The sequence below is a fragment of the Scomber japonicus genome, chromosome 2 (assembly GCF_027409825.1).
Source record: "Scomber japonicus isolate fScoJap1 chromosome 2, fScoJap1.pri, whole genome shotgun sequence".
NCBI classification, from domain to species: domain Eukaryota; kingdom Metazoa; phylum Chordata; class Actinopteri; order Scombriformes; family Scombridae; genus Scomber; species Scomber japonicus.
Window position 1 is genome coordinate 35,495,215 of NC_070579.1, and position 21,814 is coordinate 35,517,028.

Sequence of the window (21,814 nt, forward strand, 5' to 3'; positions counted from 1 at the left end):
GGCACTGATTTGATTGAAACAGAACTTCAGGATAATGGATAATACTTTATCCTGGCCAAGTGGGTTTCTTGATTGTCAGGCCTGAGGTTTCATATAAATAGCGCTGGAAACTTTCCAGCAAGAATGGAAAAAGTGGTCAGGGCTCTAGGCAACTGGTTTCATTGTGCCTTTTTAACCCTTTGGAGCATGGCGCTGAGACAGATACAATAAAAGTTGGCAGAGAAAAGAAGAAAGAAGTGACTGACAGCTTCAAATCATATTTTGAAGAAAAGTTATTCGTGTTTACGTGTCCATGTAAAACTTTTTTCCGAATAAGATGAACACACTACCTGGTTTTTTTAAGCATCACTTATGGTGAGCAAACTCCAGGGACAATCCAGACATGACTGGAGGTCTTAAAGCTGCCAAAGAAACTCGCCTGTCTAACTTGCAAAGTGAGCTCAGACTGGGCATCAAGTTACTAAACAAGATGAATTCCCAACCTCTCCAAGGCACACACAAAAGAAAAAAAAAACGTGAGGGGAAGGAGTGAAGAGGAAGGAGGAGGAGGTGGGGGGGGGGGGGGCAACAAATTAAATCCAGTTAAATTGTTTTTCCATAGCCAGTGGGCTTGGCAAAGGACTCTCTCACACACACACAAGATGTAAGATAAGTTGTAAAGACAAACCAGAAACAGTGCGGCTTCAGATGTAAGAGAATGCCTGGAATTTAACCCACTTTCCCATGTCCAACTGACACCGCGCCCACTGCCCTGCCCCGCGGCCCAGGATGTCCGAACACAAACGTTGGTTTCAAACACACAGGTGATTCCACAGACAGACGAACATCTGTCTCCTTCAACACTTCCCTTTTCTCACCCCCCTGTTACAGCTGTGAGCAGCTTTCTCAGATGTTTGCTATAGTGCATCAATAATCCAAGGCCCCCACAGTCTACTTCCTCTTCTCTCACTGTAGAGCCTGCCTGGCTTTGGCATCACAGTGAAGTTATTGCAGAGGAAAGCTGCAGTTCTAGCCCAATTTCGTGGGCTAAGGCTAGCTAGCTACCAGACATATTTGGGTCATGTCTTCCCTCTCTGAGAGCTCCCGAGTCCGGGCTAAAGCAGCTCTTCTCCCTCTCCTCCTGCTGCTCTCCACCACAATACAGAGAAACCTCAGCTGAGCACCACTGGAGAGAGAGAGAAAAAAAGGAGGGGGGGGGGGGTGTAGGATATGGTATGGTCGTCCAGGAATAGCTTTCTGAACTAAAAAAAAAAAAGAAAACGCTAAAGGGACAGTATAGATAGTCCAGGTGGTAGAGCTGAAAAGAGGAACAAGGACAAGTATCTCTGCTTTTGCATCACATTAAAAAACAAGTAAAAGCTGGAAAAACTCACACCATGCATCATTTTTTTTCTATTTACATTTTTATAAAATGACAAGAAAATGTACATTCAGATCTGTGAAGCGACAGCAGGATAGTGTAATAATCAAAAAGGTCTATAAATAGTACTGTAGGTGTATTTTCGTGGGGGCCGCAGTCCAGCCTGACCACACTGGTGTCGGTGTTCACTGGTAGTGAAACACAGCTAGCCCCTCTCCACAGAGGTAAAGTACAGGTAATTGAGACAAACTGACTCATAGTCACTAAGAAGAGACTACTCGATCCTAGACATGAAATCGACTAGAGCTGAAGCGAGCGTTGTAGCACTATCCCTCCCTGCAGTCACAATGATTATTTCCTCTGAGCAGGTCTGACAGGGCGATAAAATGATTCAGTGTTTGACAGACAGACAGGTAACCCTTAAGATATAAAGTCCAACTGAAATCACATCATACTTTCCTACTTTTGTTTTCACTATCATGCCAAAAATGTTTAAATTATTTGCCAATATGATCTTTTTTTAATAGTTGAAGAATAATAGGCCTTTACAGATATATCTGAAGTGCTCCAGTAGGTTCTAAGCATGCAGGTTAGTTCATGTATTTGACTGACAGCTGAGCAAGCAGAGGTATACAGAGACACTAAGTAAACAAACTTGCGTTGCTAACTGTAGCTTAAAAGCCAACGACATACAGTGGCTGTGTCCAAAATCACTCCCTACTTACTATCTGTGAAAACTACCGTCACACAACTTTACAGCAGATGGTGACGACAAAAAATGACAACGTTTAGTTAGTGTCCGAAATCTTGATTTGATGCTCACTATTGAGGGAACTATTTAGTCTTTATTACCGGTATATAGGGAGTAGTGAATTAGTGGATAAGGGAGTGATTACGGACACAGCCACTGCTTTATTATCAGTGGTATTGAAGAGTAAGGATCTAAAGCAACCAATGTTGACATCCGTAGATAAGTGTTGTAGATGAGTTGTATGCTGCAGCAGGAAAAAAGGGTATTTAATTTCAGTTAGACTTTAAAACACGCAAGGAGATAATTTACCAAGGAAGTACAATGTTTTGTTTTTCCTCGAAAAGATCTGCATGGATTTTCATAACTCATTAAATCACTGACCTTTTTGTCGAGATGACATCAGGCTATTCAATTAATATTTAGTATTCTGAGTCCAGCAGCGAGAACACATGTCAAAGCAGCTCAGCATCACATCTTATTTAGCTGCACTTCAACTCAGATGAGCACATTTGCATCTTTAGTCCTAGTAAATACCTTAATAACCTTAATAATTTCGCATGCCTGATGATAATTGTGACACGTTTAGTAAATATCCCCCAGTCTTTTCATACAAGTCCTCTACAATACCCAAATTAATTCCAGATAGACTTTACAAATGTTACTTTGCCAATTATAAGGTGTCACTGGCTGCTACATTATCATTGCTGTGATGTTCACGTGCCTGTACGACAAGCCAAGAACTTGGAGTTGAGTTATGCTTCGGGGTTGGTGTCATGTCTCTTAACAAAGATTAAGTGGAAACAGTGGACTGAGAGTAGGACAGGTAGGAAGAATCTGAAAGAGAAAGGCAAACAGAAGGAGGTAGAAACCTGAGTAGACAGGCAGTTGGAGGGAAGAAGACAAAGTAAGAGAGCACAGAAAGCTACAGGACCAGAGTGCAGTGCAATGCTGCTGTTGGGTCCCATGTCTTCTGTGCACCCTTGCTCAATCTCCCTTCATAAATCTCAGAAAACTGGGCACTGCTTTGCTGCTAGACATTTTCATTCGTTACTTTGTTTACACCTTGCCGGTCCCTATCTGATTTTGGAAGAGAGAGGTTGAGGACACCAGCGAAGAGGGGACGATGATCTGTGACAGGCCCGAGAGAATCCTGCTGATCTCCAAAACAGGAAGGACAGTCCACATTCAGGTCTATGAGTCACTGAGGATTAAGGCCTTCTTGAGTAAACTGGGCTCACCGTCATGTCCCCGATAATGACATCTGCATGAGAGAAAACACAACAGAGTCATTTTGGTCTCCGGATCCAATCAGTGTTAGACTACTGCGGGAACATTTTGGGTGATTACGAATGAGGAAGTTGATGTTGTTTATGATGCTTTATGACTAATCATGGTGACTAAGGACAATCACAAATGTTACGGGAACATCAATGAGAAACTGAAACTTGCGGTAGACACATATTAACAAGAATATAAACAGTAGCTTGTGATTAAGGTTTGAAAAAGTCATCACGAATGATTATCGATAAAGGCTGTATGCCACTTTATTTTTGTTTTATTGTAAATTAAGAATTGGAAATAATGGTAAGTGACTAATGATTGGAGCACTGCCAATAGATTGCAACATTTATGACGTCAAGTCAGAGAGGGAAAGATTAGGATGTGGAAAATCCCTGAGTTTGAAACCAAGCTCCATCTTAGGTTGAAACACGGTTGGGTATAAAAAGGATGCAATTGACAGATATTCATTCAGTGCCTGGACCAGCTGTTTTGCAATTGAACTCTAACAGACTCACTGTGTTTTAGACTTTTTTAGGTTCTTTTTTATTGATTGAAATAATATACATATATATATATATATGTTGTGGAAGTCCTCAAGCTTTTCAACTGACCTAACTGAACGTTTTTGACAGTTTAAATAGTGAGTGTGTAACTTTTGTCCACAAGTGACAATATCAGGATGATGGCACAATGAATTTCGCTTCATTAAATCTGTGACATACCAAATAGTAAGCAAAATGACTCAGTAATGTTGGTTACACAGCAACACCAAGAGAGTTCGCCTGCATTAACATTAGCTTTGTACGCTAAAGGTCAAACCAGACCAGGTAAGGCTGTAGCAACAACACCCCTGAGCACACTGAAACCAGGCTGAACTTTTCATCTCTAAGAGGAATAATGTGTTTTGGCTTTTTTCTGAAAGTTATACAGTCTCAAATTAAAGCTACATTATTCTTTTTTTGGGACTGCTTCAGGGCACAAGCTGAACTAGCTAAAAACATGACACCAACATTTTATCACCTTGTAAAATTGTTATGGCCAACATGTCAGCAAAAAGTGGCTTGTTCACACATCAAGACACAAAAAACTTTAGCATTTATTTGGAGTCGACGAAAGCAAGTCTAATTTTCACCCTCCGTCTAACTCCTGAGGGAAATATCTAGCCTTTTAGCGGCTAAATGCTCCACTAGCTTCACCAGCTAGCCGCTAACTTTGCCTCTCTGTTGTTGCTGTGAGTATTTTTATCCACCATAAACAGCTGCGTGCTGTAGCTGAGAAGCAAATGGATTAGAGCAGAGTTGTGGGCCAAGCTGCGGGAGCTGAGGGATGCTAAAACACTCCGTTGAGGTGAGGGGAAGTGATGAGTCATGTGATAATTCTCTACTGGGTTCACCACTGCTAGCAACCGGGTGAGAGTTCGATAGCCTGTTCGTGTTGGATCCAGGCCCAGATTCGTCAAGCTAAGGCGCAAAGAAATATCTTCTTAAGCCTTTTATCTATCCTCACTGTTTTTATTAGCAAAATCCAATGGAAAACATATGTAGCAGGCTTCTCGTTTTCAGTTTACCGACACCGGCACTGATTTAAATGACAGACATCGACGGTGGAAGATTAGATCAGCTATAGTTAATTAACCTTCATTCTATAAACAGCTAAAGTTTGTCTGTTGTCTTGTTAATGTGCTCTCTGTAGCCGGTGCCAAAGATATTTGTATGGGAGAGGACACAGTCTGTAACACCACTGTGAATAGAGAGTGGGCTATGGTTTGTAGTGACTGACAGTGCCAACTCTTCTCTAGAGACATGAGCTTTTAACTAGCTGATCATTCAATTTAAGAATCTGCCAGTTGACCTCTGTCATCCATCATTTTATTCTGATCAGCTTTAAAGTTTTGAATCAGTATTTGGAGCCAGTAAATTGTGAAGTACAGTAGACTATGGCCAGTGATCAATATTTCGTATATTATGCTGCTTAGTTTGTCGATTTAGATTTTCTATGTTCTCAGACAGAAAATGGTAATTGGACATCTTTGAGTTGCAGTTATTTTAGCCTTTAGTTACCTGCAAATGATGAAAGGTAAGATAATAAGATTCAATAAGGAATTCATAAGGGTTCAAATTTGTAAAGTAGATTTGATACTGGATATGAATTTGATAAAATACTATTGAACCAATCCCTACTGGTGTCTGTTTTCACATTACACATAGTAATCAGATCCATTGTGTTTAAAAAAACAACAACAACTGACTAGTCCACTTTTAATCCTGATTAGTACACTTCTTCTACAGGGATCTCTCAGGTTGTAGATATGAATTCAGTGAAAGAGAAGTGATCAAAAGGGAAACTGAAGCCAGCATTTTATTGGCAGATTTGAGCATACAAGAAATTGTACATGGAGTGTTTTTCCTGTAGCTGGTATTAAATATAAATAAGGAGCAACATTGTGAAAGCAGATATAAATTAAAAATATGGTCTACTCTACTGGATACATGTCTGACAGGTCTGTAATAGGTGATTTGGTGACAATTAGAACCAGCAGTTGCTGATGTGGGTTTGAAATTTGCGGTCTGACGAGCGACCGAAACCTTCTTGTGAGCTGTTTATATCAAAAATTAGAACATTGCAGACGGGAAGGAAGGAAGCAAGGAAGATGGGAGACGATAACGGAGGACTGTCACAAATTACTCATTTGGAGGAAAGCGTGCGCCGCTCATGTTTAAGTCATGCAAAGCAAACCCTGGGAGCACCGATTCCCTCTTTAAAATATGCAGCGACAGAGCCGAGCAAGCAAGCCCCTTGTCTGACATCTCTCTTACATCCAAATTTCCCTCTTCCTCCCGCCGCAGCACGCATTATCCAAAAGTGCTGCGTGTGCACTCCCCTACTCGCACACACCCAGAAATGAAAAAAAACCCCAACCCAAATAACTCTCGACTTATCAAACTAATTTTATTCTGCTTATTCTTTCATTCCTCCTCTTTTTTTTTAAATTTACCCCTCTTTCCTCTCATCTCCCTCACTCTTGCTCCAGACAAAAAAAGGCCTTATGTAACAAGGTGCTGAAGCCTTCATGTCTTGGGGCACATATTTACCCAGCATGCACTTGGGGATTACAGCACAAGGCCCCCCCTGCAGTAGGAGAGTCTGAGATGGGACTACAGGCTTACATAGTCCCACATGGGACAGTGTATGTGTGTGTTTATAGAGGCTTATAGAACAGACAAAGCAGTAGATATAAATAACACTACACACACCTCACTGCTGCATTTCTTGTCCTGCTGTCAGACATGTTTATATAACTAACCGTACAAATGCATCTATGTGTATGTGAGCTGTGGAGCAGTAAGAGTGACCGCCGTTCAAAAAAAAAAAAGAAAGGAAAAAAAAAGGTCCAGGCCACGATGCCAGTTTGACGGCGTATCCGTTTATGTGCGCGTTTGCCAGAGAGTTCACATGGGGAGAGAGGAGCCGTGCCACAGGAGCCGGCAGCAGCAGCAGCAGCAGCCTCAGCAGGGAGACCAGAAGGGGCACGGAGGGAGCTGAGTCAATGCCTCCCCCGTCTCTCTACTCTCCCAGAAACTCGTCTGTTTTTGCACTCGTAAACAAATACTGAGGGCAAATAAGAGCAAACTCCTCCTCCTCCTCCACCCCCTCTCCGCTTCTCATCCCCTGCAATATGAACCACAGAGTAAGAAACAAACAGGTCTGTCTCTCGTGAGTGTTGCCGAGTTTCACCGCAATGTCAACAATAACAGACGAGGGAAAGAGAGAGAGAGAGAGAGAGAGAGAGAGAGAGAGAGAGAGAGAGAGAGAGAGAGAGGGCGTGAGATGGGAGAGTGGAAAACAGAGACGCCGAGGTGGATGTGAACAATAGGTAGAATAGAGGGGGACTGGAACTGCTTTTTAAAGCTGCCTTATTGGACATGACACAATACACTAATGCAATAAATGGGATGGAAGTATTTTGGGGGCAGCTATATTTGTTGACAATGAAAAAAAAAAGAACTGCGCAATTTCCTGCAAAGCTTAGCTGTATGGTTTCTATTTCAGGTCTCTCTCAGGTTTCTGCACATTTAAGAGCCAAATTGAAGACTTAAAGACTTTGCCGTAACATCTGTTATAACCCTAACCCCTAACCTCTAACCCTAACCTCCAAGTGTTAAGGTGAGGATTTTAAGAACCCCAAAATATAACTTCTGATTTGAATATAACTACTTCAAATTATAAGAAAAACAACCAAAAAGTGTAAAGTTACAGTAAAGGTCGTTTCAGGCTTGGAATCTGCATCATTGATGGCTTCATTTTAATGGTTTTTGGGCTTTCAAGCATGGGTCCCCATTACATAAATGTTTTGTAATGGCTTTATTCAAGACCTGACAGGGTCGTTACACATAAAACTGTAATTCGGGTGCAATATTTGGCACTTGGTGTACTGCAGGGAGCCGCGGCACTGCTTAAAAAAGAGCAAGGAGCTGGAAAAATGATGACATGAAGGGAAAAGGAGGCTTCTCGCTTCTCTCACAGGCACAGGCTGCAAAATGAATCATAAAACTTGTTTTGTAGATGAAGACTTAATTAATAATCTTAGTTATCAAAAGGAATCAACATATTTTCCACATCATTTTTATGTTTTATTAAAGGATTCTGCTGCCTCCTGTATTATGGCTGGGACTCTCTTTGAATTCCTGTTTGTTCGCATGCTGTATGTAACTGTTTCCTAGGTACTGTAGTCATACTGTGAGCATGTAGGCATGGATGAAAATTGAAAATTTAGGGAGATTGATGGTCTGTTGATAATGTGGTTTTTTGGTATTGCGCCTCACTTTGAAAACTGAACAAGACCAGGTTTGACGTGACAAATAAACTCTTTGACGATTATGCCGTGATTGGCTCACTCACACTATTCTGTGTTTTATTAAAGCTGCACCAATCAATATGTTCATATCAACAATGGAAAAAATGACCATGTGTAATGTGAAAGATGTTTGTCATAGTGTTGAACCCACAGATGATTATAACCATAGTTTGCAGCATACTCACTGCTCATTGTTTTGGTTTTACAGCTGTTTCCAGCAGCTGTTCTTAGCAAAAAAAAAAAAAACTCTAACTCTAAACCTACTATACACTACCTGCCCAGCACCAAGCCATACAGACAAGGTTAACAACTAGCTGGGGAACTTAATGGAGCATATATCAGCTAAGAAATACCAATTAACCGGATAATTTATTACCACATGCTTAAGAAGAGGGAATAATATGTGCATTTACAGTGTACAATCAGCACTGCTCCCACACACACCCCTGACCTGCACAATTGACAAACTGCACTTCTTGATGTACACTACTTGTGCAATATCAGTATTTCAGGTGTAATATTGCTTTCCATTCAACTGTGTAATATCATTCTCACTTTAAAATCTGTACAATATCAATATCACACTCACTGACAACACCAATATTCCTCTTGACATACTGTTACTTTTTTTTCTATTGTTCATATTGCTTGTTTACTTACTTATTTATTGTTCTTTATACTTTTTATTGATACTCTTTCTATTTTTACTATCCACTTTGCTGCTGTAATGTAATTTCCCCATTGTGGGACTAATAAAGGATTATCTTATCTTCAATTTTTTTTTTAAACACTGACCTTGTGCGTGTTGAAGCCTTTCTGTTATTTGTTAGGGCATGCAATTCCGAATCTGTCTGTGTTGTAAATATAACAGTAACATTAGTTTCTACAACCTATTAAGCCTGCTGTCGTTACTGTTAAAGAGAAGTGATTTGGCTTCAAACATGAAAGTGATACTTTAAATTGCCGACAGTACATTTCTGTAATAGAGTGCAGGTCTGAAGGGGGCTAAAGAAACATGATGTTCGCTTGAGGTTAGTAAAGCAGAAATTATGACATTATAAAACAACACCATGGCTGGTATTTTGTATTGACTCTAAATATATAAATTTAAAGTTGCACAAAAAGTTAACCTTTAAAACTCAGTGAATAATTCAAGACCTCAAATTACATGTGTTAAGTTATCCTCAGGTGTGTGTATGACTGTGTAGTGTAGTGGAAGCAATTGCACGCATTTCTGTTTTTGTATGTCCCTCACCCTGCTGACCTAGGGCTCCCTCTCTGAAGACACGTCACCCTCCGCCCCACTGCTGGCGTTGGGGTCCTGTCGGGAACGCAGGGCGCCCTTCTCCCTGCTAGACTCCGAGGGGCCCTTGGAGCGCGTCTTCTCTTTCCTCTGCTGCTGCTTCTCCTGCTTCGACAGCTGAGGAAACACACAAGAAAAAAACAGGAAGGCTTGGTTCATAAATAAATTCTTCATCTATGGTTTCTTTTATGTGCCTTTAACATGAAACACGTTGAAGCAAATGACAAAAAGATATGTATAGGACACGTGTTGTGAATAATACATAGAAAAGCTTGGATATGTGCCTTAAAATTGCCCTTCGGAAAGTGCTCCAGTTTACATTCAATTTGCCTCTTCTATCTCTACTTCCTCAAGTCCTTTTTTTCCACAGAGCATGCTTGAACATGAAGCATCCAGCTGTGAGGTTTTTTCATCTATGAAAAATGAAAAATGGTGAGCCTAGAAAGAAGCTTCTGCTCTTTGATTTCAGAGTGGCTGCAACCAAAAAAATAATATTCACCAGCGATGCTGCCAACACGTTCCCTGCTTCCTAAAACCCATTTGGAAGCACTGATGTATCTCAGAAATACTTTGTACATAGTCAGTCCCTTTCATCAGTTTTGAGGTGTATTTTGTGTATTTTATTACAGATAATTTATAGTTTGAAGTGAAAAGTTTGATGTAGTGACCGGATTTTAAAAAGAAAAATGAATGCTTGGAATAAAAACAAATTGAAACAAACTGTTCATTGTGATACAATGTTATAGGAATGCAACACTAAATCTGTGGAGTACTCTTTTAAATACCTTGAAAATCTAGCTCACAGTTTCTTGCTTTGAGTAATGAGGTCCTAGATGAGCACATTTCCTGCCAAAGTTATAACAGTTTTGGAAATTTTTACTTGAGGGATTTCTGTATTTGTGTTTTTCTCAGTGCTCCCCTCACTGGTTTGAGATGGGCAGAATTCAGCCAGGCATGTAGCTCCCAGTCTGAAAAGTAAAGCCAATGAGAAAGTGCCTTAAACTTGCATTCTTTCTAATGGGCTTCAGGGGGCGATACAACTCAAAAAGAAGTTGTATGGAAGTCTTTGAGAAAATGACCCTACTTCTTACTGAATCGAATACCCCAATGAACAGTTTCCTAATAAGTTTATGGTTTTAATCACTAGTTTTAAGTCTTTTTCAATACATCCTGATGTTCATTTTGTAAATTATGGTCCTATTTAAAGTAAAATTGATGATAAGGCAGGGTATGCTTTAGTGCGTGGCTAACTTGTGACTGACAGGTTGCTACCATGGCAGCAAAATTGGTTATATGATATAACTATGGCGTAACCTGAGATTCACAGATTATAGGCGTAGCTGCTGCTATTTCATAGTGTGTTTCCAGTTCATTAAAGATCATTTTAACATTTTGGTCACCAAAAATGTCTTGTTCAGCATTTGGTTGTACTAAAAGATCCTCTAAGGAGTTGGATGTTCAGTATTTCGGGTAAGTACATTTTGTTTTAAATGGTTTTAAATTGTTTTGGTTAGCGAAAATGATCATTAGCATTATCACAGTTAACCATACATGGCAAATGCATGATGCTAACCATGCTAGCATCTAGCTCTATGGTCAGCTCCACCTTCTCGTCCAATTATGGTCAATTTTGGCTTCAAAAAATCTAAGATGGTGATGGTCAAACCCAAGGTGGTGACGGCCAAATTGCTCAACAATTCAAAACTTTCTTTTTTTTTTTTTTTTTTACAGCCAATGGGTTCAGTTGGAAAAAGGTGATGTCACAGAGATTAGTTGAGTTTTTGAGTGTTAGACTCTTAACAAATAAGATCTACAGATATCTTTTACAAACGTAAACTTAAATTGTTGTTTAAATCATGAACATGTCATGTTTTTCCAAAATGTTTAAGATATGAAATCCAGTTTTCAGGGGCTTTAACTATAAAAAATAATAACAAGTATTCACATTTTCAGTGTGTGAGTCTTTTTCTTAATGTCAAGTAACATATCTATTAATGGAAAGATCATCTATGCCTGAGCTGCAGCTGAAACTTTATCAGTTTATGTCCCTGGTGGCTCAGCAGGCTGCGGTGCACACCATGACCATCCTGCATCATGACTTGCAGATCATGACCTTTGCAGTATGTTCAGTATTCGCTCACAGGTCCCAACATGCATGCAAATTAGTACAATTAATGAAACCAAGAAGCGGGAAATCGTGAACGCCAAAGACAAGCACTCTACAACTGACATGACCACTTCTATTCCCTACTCGTTTGGAGCTATTCTGAGTTGTCATATGATCACTTCAATGAGTCTATTGTTGTGACGGCCCGCGCTGCATTCACAGTGCCACTCAGCACGACTAGTCACTACTCTTATCAAACCCCCTCCACCTCCTCCTCCTTCTTTCTCATTGTATTCTTCACGGTCCATAAAACACCACAACAGTAAAGATGAAGTAGGTATGCCACCCGTCATCTGAAAAAAAGCCTGTAAACACCAGATGCTAAAACTTTAATGGCTGCTGGAGAAATATTTATGAACTAAATGTCATGTTAAAAAAACAAAAGCATTGCGTAAGACATTACATTATTCAAATCGTGAGTCAAAGATATTTAAAAATCTGTGTTATTCCCATTTGAACCCATTAACATGCTGTAGTATCAAACTAGGCCTACTGTCTTAGTTGTTGATATCAAATCTGGCACATAAAAAGCCCAGTGGAGACACATACCTTCAACATCAAACCTGACAAGTTTCTTTCTTTGCCGTAAAGTAATCATCACTTCACACTCTAATGTTAGGACCGCATTCAAACACAAAACAGCCAACTATAACCAGATAAAAGCCTGACCTAACATGATCAAACATTACGTAATTTCTGTGTATGCTGGGTTTCGGCCCGGAGCCCAAAACAACACAACAAAATGCACAAACAGTCAGGTGAACAAACAGAAAAACTTTCGCCCCTGTGCTATCGACCCCTGCCTTTCTGCTTCCCAAAGAGAACATCCAAACAGGATGATTTTCATTGCTCTGGATAACACCATTGTTTGCTGGCCGCTTGACCCTGCTGTGGACTAAATCCCTGATTCATGGAAAGAAAGGAACAGTGTCTGTTGGCCATTGCTTCATTTCCCCCCCGTGCCAAGCTTAGCCTATTGGCTGGCCTTTTATCCCTCATGTTCAGCCTTGGCTTTGGCTCCTCAGCCCCCACAGCAAAACATCCCAAACAGACAAGATTAAAATTCTGAGGACTGCTTAATATCCCTCCCTTTGGGCCAGCGAGCCAAGCCCACCGAGAGGAGAGCAGCCAAAGCCGGCCCATAGCCAAAGCATAAGGACGTTGGCCGCATTCCACGGAAGTGACCGGAATCGATTCAGGAAGACGTGTGGAATAAGAGGGTGAGAGAGGTGTATCATAGAGTCTATTAAGTATTTGTATTTCATTCAAATGGTTTAATATCTCCATTACTTCGCTGGTGACTGAAATGTAGCTATTCATAATGTTTTATTCAAAAACAGATATGTAGGGCTGCAGTAAACCACATTTGTTTGGTTTGGAATTATTAATGAAACAATGTATGCATGACATATATACAAATATCAAATAATAAAATGAAACATGCATTGCAGATTGTCATTATCAATTAATTCCCACGCAGGGGAGCAAGTGAAGCTTACACCTGCAGTGAAAGATTTTGCCCACTTAGGGGCAGCAGAAACAAGTTGTAAACACAACATTGACATATCCGCACCTTTTAAGTTGATAAAGAGTTGTTAGCGAACATTCAGCAATTACATGCAATATATACATATATATTTTTTCATAGGTTTATTTTGTTTTTTTATTCATATTTAAAATTATTTATTTCCCAGTGAAGTTTATCGTTTCTGTGCACTTATGTTATTTTATACAATACAGTGTATTGTTAAAATGTAAAATATCATGTCGTCTTTGTCATAAGTGTTAACATTCTGTATAAGATTATCAGCCACAGAAATCCAGTATCAATCAGGCCTTAATTTGGAGTCATGTTTCTGACCACCTGATGAACAAAAAAACCCAACAATAGTCACTCTCTTTTAGCTCTGTTTGTGCTCTCTACCAACTCCTGAGAGAAATATCTGACTCTTTAGCTGCTAAATACTCCATTATGTTCACCAGTTAGTCTGCACTGTGTCTGGTGCTGAGCATGTACAGTGGCTTTTTAGAGCTTCTTCTCTGAAAACAGCTGCCTGTCATGGCTAAAGATAACTCTATGAAAGCATTGAGAGTAGGGCTGGGCGATATATCGAGTATACTCGATGTATCGCGGCTTGTTCTCTGTGGGATGTAGAAAATGACTATATCGTGAATATTCGAGTATACATTCAATTTACATGCAGTTTGTTTTTAGTCGCGGCCCGTTGAACTACAGGTTTCTCTCACTCTCTCATCTCTCCGCACAGAGAGATAAAACAAGCGCACCTAGTTACGTACATCACATTCTGTTGTGCGTGCAACGTCATATGCCCGGCAGCATGTAGCAGCAGTAGCAGCGATCTCAGGTCGCGGGAGCAGCAGGTGATATGGACAAGTGGAGGAGGGAGATTTAATTCCCAAAAAAACAATTCAGGATCCATCATCTGGCGGTGGTTTGGGTACAAGAGGGAGGACGTTGAACAACAAACCGTAATATGTAAAGTATGTCATAAAAGCGTCACCACAAAAGCTGGTAGTACAACAAAGTTATATCACCATGTGTGCTTGAAACTCTGCAAGAGCACATCTCCGGCCAGTGACATATTGAGGAAAGTGCCGAAGCAACCAGCACTGACGCAACTGAGTCTGGCGTCTTCTTTTTCCAGAACAGCAATACGACTAAAACAGTCAAAAACAGAAGGAGATAACGTCCGCAGTAACACACCACACAGAGAAAGACATGGCCCCAGTGAGTGTGGTTAAAAGCCCGGATTCAGAAAGATCATCGACACACTTGATATAATCTACCTAGCAGAGTCAGCTCTACCTTTATATCCTAGTGGCATTATGCACAAAACGTGCACTTTTATTTAGTGTTGTTTGAAATGTTTAATAGTGACATGATGCAGAAAAAGGCACTTTATTGTATTCATTTGTTTAAATATTGTACTGGCATTATGTAAAAAAAAGTGCACTTTAATTTAGTGTTGTTTTGAAATGTCATCTCAGTGACACCCTGCGCAAAAGTGCATATTTTTCTTTTAAAATATCTTTGTGGCATTATGCACAAAATGTGCACTTTAATTTAGTGTTATTTTGATATGTCATATTAGTTACATCATGCATAAAAGACACTTTATTTGTTTTGAAATGAGATGTTTGTGCCACTGCTTAATAACTCTTTAATAAATACAGTTTTGATGAATTTGTTTAGTTGTGATTTACGCTTTTGGCATGAATGTTTAAAATCAGCATATATTAATGCAGTATGAACAATGTTTTAATGTAGAAACGTAGAATCATCATACTGGCATGATTGTATGCATCAAAGTGTTAATTCAAGGCTAAGGCAAAATATCGAGATATATATCGTGTATCGTGAAACGGCTTAAAAATATCGGGATATTAGTAAAAGGCCATATCGCCCAGCCCTAATTGAGAGTGAACCAGAACAGTAAAGTTGCAGTGAGACAGCTATACAATCAACTGAAACTATGAAGCTCCAAAAAGCTGAGAGGAGCTGCAGGGTCACTGATAATTCTCTGTAGGTTCATCACTACAAGTTACACATCTCACATTACACATTGTCATTTAATACATTGTCATTAGAGAAAATGTTGATTATAGCTGCTTTAAGTTAATAGATCTTTTTTACAATTCATATTTTGTCAAACACTGGTTATTCATTCCTATTTTGCACTGTATTCATTTCTGGACCACAGACATCATTCATGTTAGTTCTACCTGTGGTTTTCCTGGTTATGTAGCCAAAAAGCTATCAAGTGTCAGGTTAGAAATAGAATCATTCAGAAAGCAAACAAAATGTAAAGTTCTGATAGGGAAGAAAAGGAAAGTGGTTAAAAAAACCCCAAAAAACAGCCAAATTCAAACTGACTTCACTGTCAGTGTAGCAGGAGAGTCTTCTGTCTTAGTCTAGAAACCCTGACAGTTTGGATGATGTTTTTCATTTGCATAAGAGAAACTAATTAAACTAATGCTGCTACTGATTGATTAAAAAAGCAGCATTTTGGGTTCCAAAAGACAGAATGATGAAAAAGTTTGGTAACCACTGAATTGATCTATCATTTTCTTCATTTCATTGATTAATTGTTTGATTTATAAAATGACAAAAATAGATAAGGATAGCTATCATTACTGTTGGGTAATTTAATATAAACTTTTTTATTTACTAATAGAAGCAAAACAAGCCGTACAAAAAAATAGCTTCACTCAAAAATTCACAAACTTTGCTTAAATAAGAAACTGTCTAATCAAAGAAAAGTATACATGGCTACAAATCTGATGTTATTCAAGATATCCTGTCGTGTCCATCAAAGGTTCCCAGAGCCCAAGATGACGTCAAATCAACTGATTTATTGACTGACTGTTCATTTCAGCAATGTATTTTTTTATTCCAAAAGAAGCAAGAACATGAGAGCCTGTCTAGTAGTGAAAGCTTCTGCTCTGCATACACTGAGAAATGAGATGACATTAACCCTATCTGATCTCACAGTACAGCTTTAGAAGGGAGAAATCCATTTAAAAAAGGAGACATCCTGGTTTGACCCTCTATTTTTCTGTGGTGTACAGTATTATTGAAGGGAGCAGAGAATAAAAAATCATGCTGGTAGAGTCCTGACCGGCTCCCACAGGGAGTCAGGTACTGCAGACGGTGAGCATCAAGTGGAAACGGCGAGCTTCCTGACGCCTGTGCATGCAGGCTTGTGCTGCCAATCATCTGAAGCCCACACGCAACACCCTGTCACCCACACACACACAAGCACACACAGACTTACACTTGACTTAGCCAAATCTGGGGGCTTTCAGCTTCGCAGTAGGGGTGTCAGAGTGAGAACACAGTGAATCAGTCGTGCTCCACAAGGCCATGGAAGAGGCGACGATGGCGAACGTCAATCTTAACAAGGATGTGATTATTGATGTCTGGGTTTTTTAAGTTATTTTATGTCTAAGTTTCCAATTACAACTTAATAAAGTCAGGATGCTTCATCACAGTATTTAGCATGTAGTAGTTTACAATGTAAGGGTGAAACATACAAGGTGTGTGTCTTGCTAGGAAGTAGTTTGAAAGTATTGAACACTGTATGCACAATTGTTGAGATACATAAATGAGCATGTTCTTGTTTACTTAATGTATCATTTCAAATCTAACGCAGGTAAGTTAGTATTTCCAGTTAAAGTCAGGAGTGGTCATGAAATTCTTTTAAAGCTGTATTAACTGTTTTTTGGCCACTTGGGGACAGCAGAGCAAGTTGTAAACACATTAACAAATCATTAACAAATCATCACCTTATAAAGTTGATAAGAAAAACATAATGTATATATATAGTAAATGCTGGAGTTGTATTCAAACAACCAATTGATATGGAGTAACATAATCGTATTCACTCTTCTTTTAGGTTGTTTTGCTCTCCACCAACTTTTGAGAACAAGACCAGGACATAACCTAGTATGTCAATATGTGAAATTGTGGCCAGTTAGTTACAGGGATAGTCACTGATAGTGTCTATAATGTGAATTCCTGGAGATTAAATGTTCATCTACAATTTTCTGTAGTGGTTTCATTAATATTTTTTGAAGTAACATATCACATGACATGTTTAAGCTATGGTTGAGAAAAAAAATGGTTACAAATCCAGTTGCAAGAACCTGCCAAGGGACTAAATTAGCTTTTCCACTCATATCTTGAGATGTTTGATTCAAAGGAGAACTTATTCTAATTCTAATTATGACTATTCCAATTATCTGTTAATGGAGATTACTTTCATCTGTTTCACTCTCTTGTTTTTCACTCTGCATCGAGTGTTTTGTCAGACTGATGCTTATATGCTTGCTTTAACTGTGCACTCCCCTTGTCTGGCTCTTTCCTGGTTGATGATCATAGAGGCTGCAGTGGAAATTGTAAATGAAAGTTTTGTTTGCATTGTGGGTGCAAATTCAGGAGGCTTATCTCCACCCAGTTACTACAGTTACAATCAAATCAAGCACACTTGCAGAGCAGCCGCCCCACACTAAACCGATATAACAGCTACATGAGGCGCGTTTTACCTGTAAGACTTGTGTTTTAATGCTGTTTTTCATTGTTTGTAATGTGAAAACATCAGAGAAATAAAAAGCTTGTGTACTGGTATTAGTTCAGTTATAAAATCCAAACACACCTCACAGTGTCTCTCCTGCCAGCTGATGACAGCACTGTCAGCTGGAGAGTTGATCACACTGGAGGTTAGAGGAGGAGACGGTGGAGACGCTGGTATTTGTATGTTTAAACAGGAGTTTAACCGACTTCTCTGCATTTAACACCACAGCTGTGTGTGTGTCAGAGCTCAGAGCAGGAAACACAGTCACTCCACATTGTGCTGCTGTTCTCTTCTTCCATCATCTCACACCCATTCTCCCACACTCGGGGCCAGCTGACCAGTGGCTTCATCACTCACAGACAACCATGGTCATAGGGCTGGCCCATGGCCTGCCCAGCCAAAACTATATGACTGTTAGGCACCTCGACTATGTCTGTGGCTTGAAGCTGGACAGGAAATGTGTTGGAGGTTTTTCTGTGAAAACTTCTGTCTGCTGCAGTTGGAAGTGACACTGATGAAAGTAAAGTTTTTTGGGCTGGAAAACCAAAACAATGAGCTAATAGAGGGTGAGGAGGACTGCAGAGTCAGGTGATAATCTTTCACTGGCTCATCACTCTTTCACATTAAACATATTCATCTCATCAGTTGTAAATATTTTATAAAAAAGATGACTGCAGCTTTAATGCTCTCCCACGCTACACACTACTTCAGTTAATGTTAATTGTAATTCTGATAATTAGTTTATAGGCTACATTTTTTATATTTTTGAGTCTTGTTTATCTTGCCTCAACTTTAATACATTTTTGTGTTGTTTATAGTCATTTTTATACTCTTTTCATTAATAGTGAAGACTACTGTTTAAAATAATCGGTTATATTTTAGACTTATTTTGTCATCATCAGCTCTGTACATATCTTGGGGACAACTCTTTGATAATCAAATGAAAAGAATATCTTATTAAACTATAAAAAGTTATGGTAAATCCACTTTTTGTCACCCTGTAACTTAATGCATCATTTACATCAAAACACACGTTATACAAGTGAAATCAGAGCTGGCAGAAAATGAAGTCCAACCATTTTCTAACACAACAGAAAAGCAAATATCACCACCTAGTGGTTCAAAACCAGAAGTAAAAGGATTCCTTGAAAAGTGGGATCAGAATGACAGTTCATAGAGCTGCAGCTGATTCTCATGTTTATAAGAAAGCACAGTGGGCTAAAGGAGACGGTGGCTGTGTGGATTTATACTCTCTAGTACCTGTTTGGGGTCTGTGGGACCAGCAGGTGATGACAGCTCGATGGTAACAGGTCCGTCATTTTGAATCTGGACCTGCATGTAGGCCCCAAACGCCCCATCTACAAACACACAAGACAAAAAGACAATTTATTAATCATGAAGAATGAGCAACCAAAACCTAAAGAAAGTAGATCCATCCATCTGAGTGACACCGCATCTTAACATTAAAAGGCAGTAAACATTAGGCTTTGGCAGGCGATGTATCATGAGGATGTAGGATAGTGTGGCGTCTTGAGACATTGGGGACAAAAGCTGAAGGGGCCTGCAGGAGGACAGCAAGTTTCAACTTAAATGTTCTTCTTTTCTTCCACTGGGTCTGTGAGATTAATGACACCATCTGCACAATGAAGCTGTGGGCCGCGGCGGAAAAAGCGCTGCATCATCATTTCCCCTCTCTAGGGGGGGGGACTAATTAGGAAGCCTTATGCCTCCCTTGCTGGGACAAGGTGTTCTCCGCACCTGCTCCCTGGTGGGCTGACCCAATTCACTGCCACCGTCACCGCCACCGCCACGGCGTCACAGCGCTGATCATCCACACCAACTGCCATAACCTTACACTGAGATGGGAATACAGGCAATTAAATAGCAGGGGAGGGCAGGGCAGTGATCCTAACTTATAAGCGAATGGCTTATAAGACACTTTTGTTTTTAATTAGCTTGGAAACAAGTATCTGTGAACAATCAGGCGCTTTTTAGCTCATCTTGTACTGAAGCCTCCTGGGACTCCTGTTCAAACTCACCTCACAGTTTGACCTCCACGAAGTCTAATTATTTTTATTCTCTTATTTCACAAAGTCTGTCATCTTCTCAAGAACAAAAAGTCACTATCAGCTAGAATATCTGACCCATGGCTGACATTAGAATGTTCTTTAGAACTAAAAAGGACAAATTCAGACAAAAAAACTGACACAAATTAAGTGCAGAACAGTGAAAACATACCGTTACAGGACTATAAATGGGCTCTGTCATCAGTTCACCCACCTTTGATGAGCTCGGGCTTGTAGGTGCTCCTCATGTTCTCCAGGATGCTGTTGTAGAAAGGCTGAGCCAGCTCTGCAGGCATGGCTGAGTGAAAGTCTGGCTTGTTGCCCTTCAGTATGCACTGCAGGGTGAACTGGCTCACACACAGCACCTCGAATTCCCGATCCATGACGCTTTTGCTCCACGCTCGCCCATTCTCGTCCTCAAACAGCCGCAGGTTCAGGATCTTGCGTACTCTGAAAAACACGGAGAGGGGGTAAAAAAAACACTTTGATCAGTTGAGTCAATACTAGCAGAGAGCTGATTGGCACTTGAGTTTAGCATTTTATCCCCACAATGATACACAAAGTCTTTAGATGTTTAGGTGTATGTTTCACGTCCAAGCAACCTGTTGATTTCAGTTGCTTGAGTAGTGTGGTATGCATTATGTCAGATTCAAGCTTTTATTGGTGTTATTTGTTACATGCTTGTACAATATGTTCAGACTAATGCAGGGCGGCATACTCTTGAGGCTGTGATAAAAGGCCTGGAACATAATACAGAATAATAATCTAATAAGAGTATAAATTAGATTAGACAAAGAAACATAAAGACTCACCATAATTTGAGGGTTTTTTTTCTATTTGTCTATAGTTTATCTATCAATTTACCTGTTCACTTAAATTATAGATTGTATTTCTTAAACTAAACACAAGTTTCAAAGCCTTCTCCAGACTGCTAGAAATAAAACTCAGTGGGAAAATGCTGAAGCCTTTTTATTTTGCTGTCCAGAGAGTGGTTAAATTTAAACCCTTTGAATCTAAAAATAGTAGAATCAGCTAAAAAAAAAAAAAAAACACACACACACACACACACACCAAGCGCAGGTTTTTCACTGTAGACTGATGACATGACATGATGGTACATGATGGTACATGATGTTTTTACCTCTTTAAAAGTACAAACAAATGTCATGATTTGGGGAATTATTAATATACAAATTTAGTGAAGAATCCCTAAGTCAATACTCATTTTTTGACACAAATCCAGCCAGTGTTTCTGATGCTGAAGGTCCCTCCTCCACACACTCACATGTAGTCAGCATCCCTCTGGGTGTCCTCCACAGATATACCCAGCAGCACACACAGTCCTCGTCCTATTGAACTGATCTGCTCCTCTCCCACTGCAGAAAAACAGGAAAATGTGGATGAGTGAGTGAAACACTGCTGCTGCTGCTGCTCTCATTCAGTGACCAGCAGCCAGTACTGACAGGTGACAGACTGAATGACGTCAGTGTGTAGAAAGCAGCCAGCAGTGATGTCTGTCATTCAGCTGTCAGTAGACCACCGACTTCCAAAGACTCATTCACTGCCTGCGGTGATATAACATTAACTGGTTTCCTCCCCAGAGCTTTAGCATCCTGATAGCTGTGTGTCTGTATGGATGTATGGGAGTGTCATGCTAACCTAGCCGGATGAGCTAACCTGTATGGCACGCGTCAATGAAAGAAAGCTACAAGCTTCGGCTAAGCTACACTAGCAAAGACGTCTAAAGCATGGCAGCCTCGCTCTGTTTAAAATCGACGCTTACCTGTCACTGTCGCCTTGTTCACCCTCTGAATGATAGCTCTCATTGTTGTTGTGGTTGTACTGGTCAGCAGCATGCATGTGTAATAAGACCAACTTCCGAGTTACCCACAATGTGGATGGGACGCTGTCGCCCTCTGGTGGCTCAATGTAACAA

General features: G+C 40.0%; 1 protein-coding gene across 2 annotated transcripts; it reads right to left on the bottom strand.

The window, feature by feature from the left end:
- Positions 1–1,398: 1,398 nt before the first annotated feature.
- On the bottom strand, positions 1,399–21,752 carry dtd1 (D-aminoacyl-tRNA deacylase 1). 2 transcript variants are annotated; one of them, XM_053330965.1, is made up of 6 exons: positions 21,662–21,752; positions 21,164–21,254; positions 20,093–20,328; positions 19,073–19,170; positions 9,512–9,667; positions 1,399–3,372 (listed from the first exon to the last, which is right to left on the bottom strand). In XM_053330965.1, exons 1-5 carry the CDS (start codon positions 21,732–21,734, stop codon positions 9,512–9,514), a joined length of 654 nt encoding a protein of 217 aa, XP_053186940.1. In that variant the 5' UTR covers positions 21,735–21,752; the 3' UTR covers positions 1,399–3,372. The 2 variants fall into 2 exon arrangements, with proteins under 2 accessions (XP_053186940.1, XP_053186939.1); XM_053330964.1 differs by having other exon boundaries at positions 9,503–9,667.
- Between the last annotated feature and the right edge of the window lie 62 nt (positions 21,753–21,814).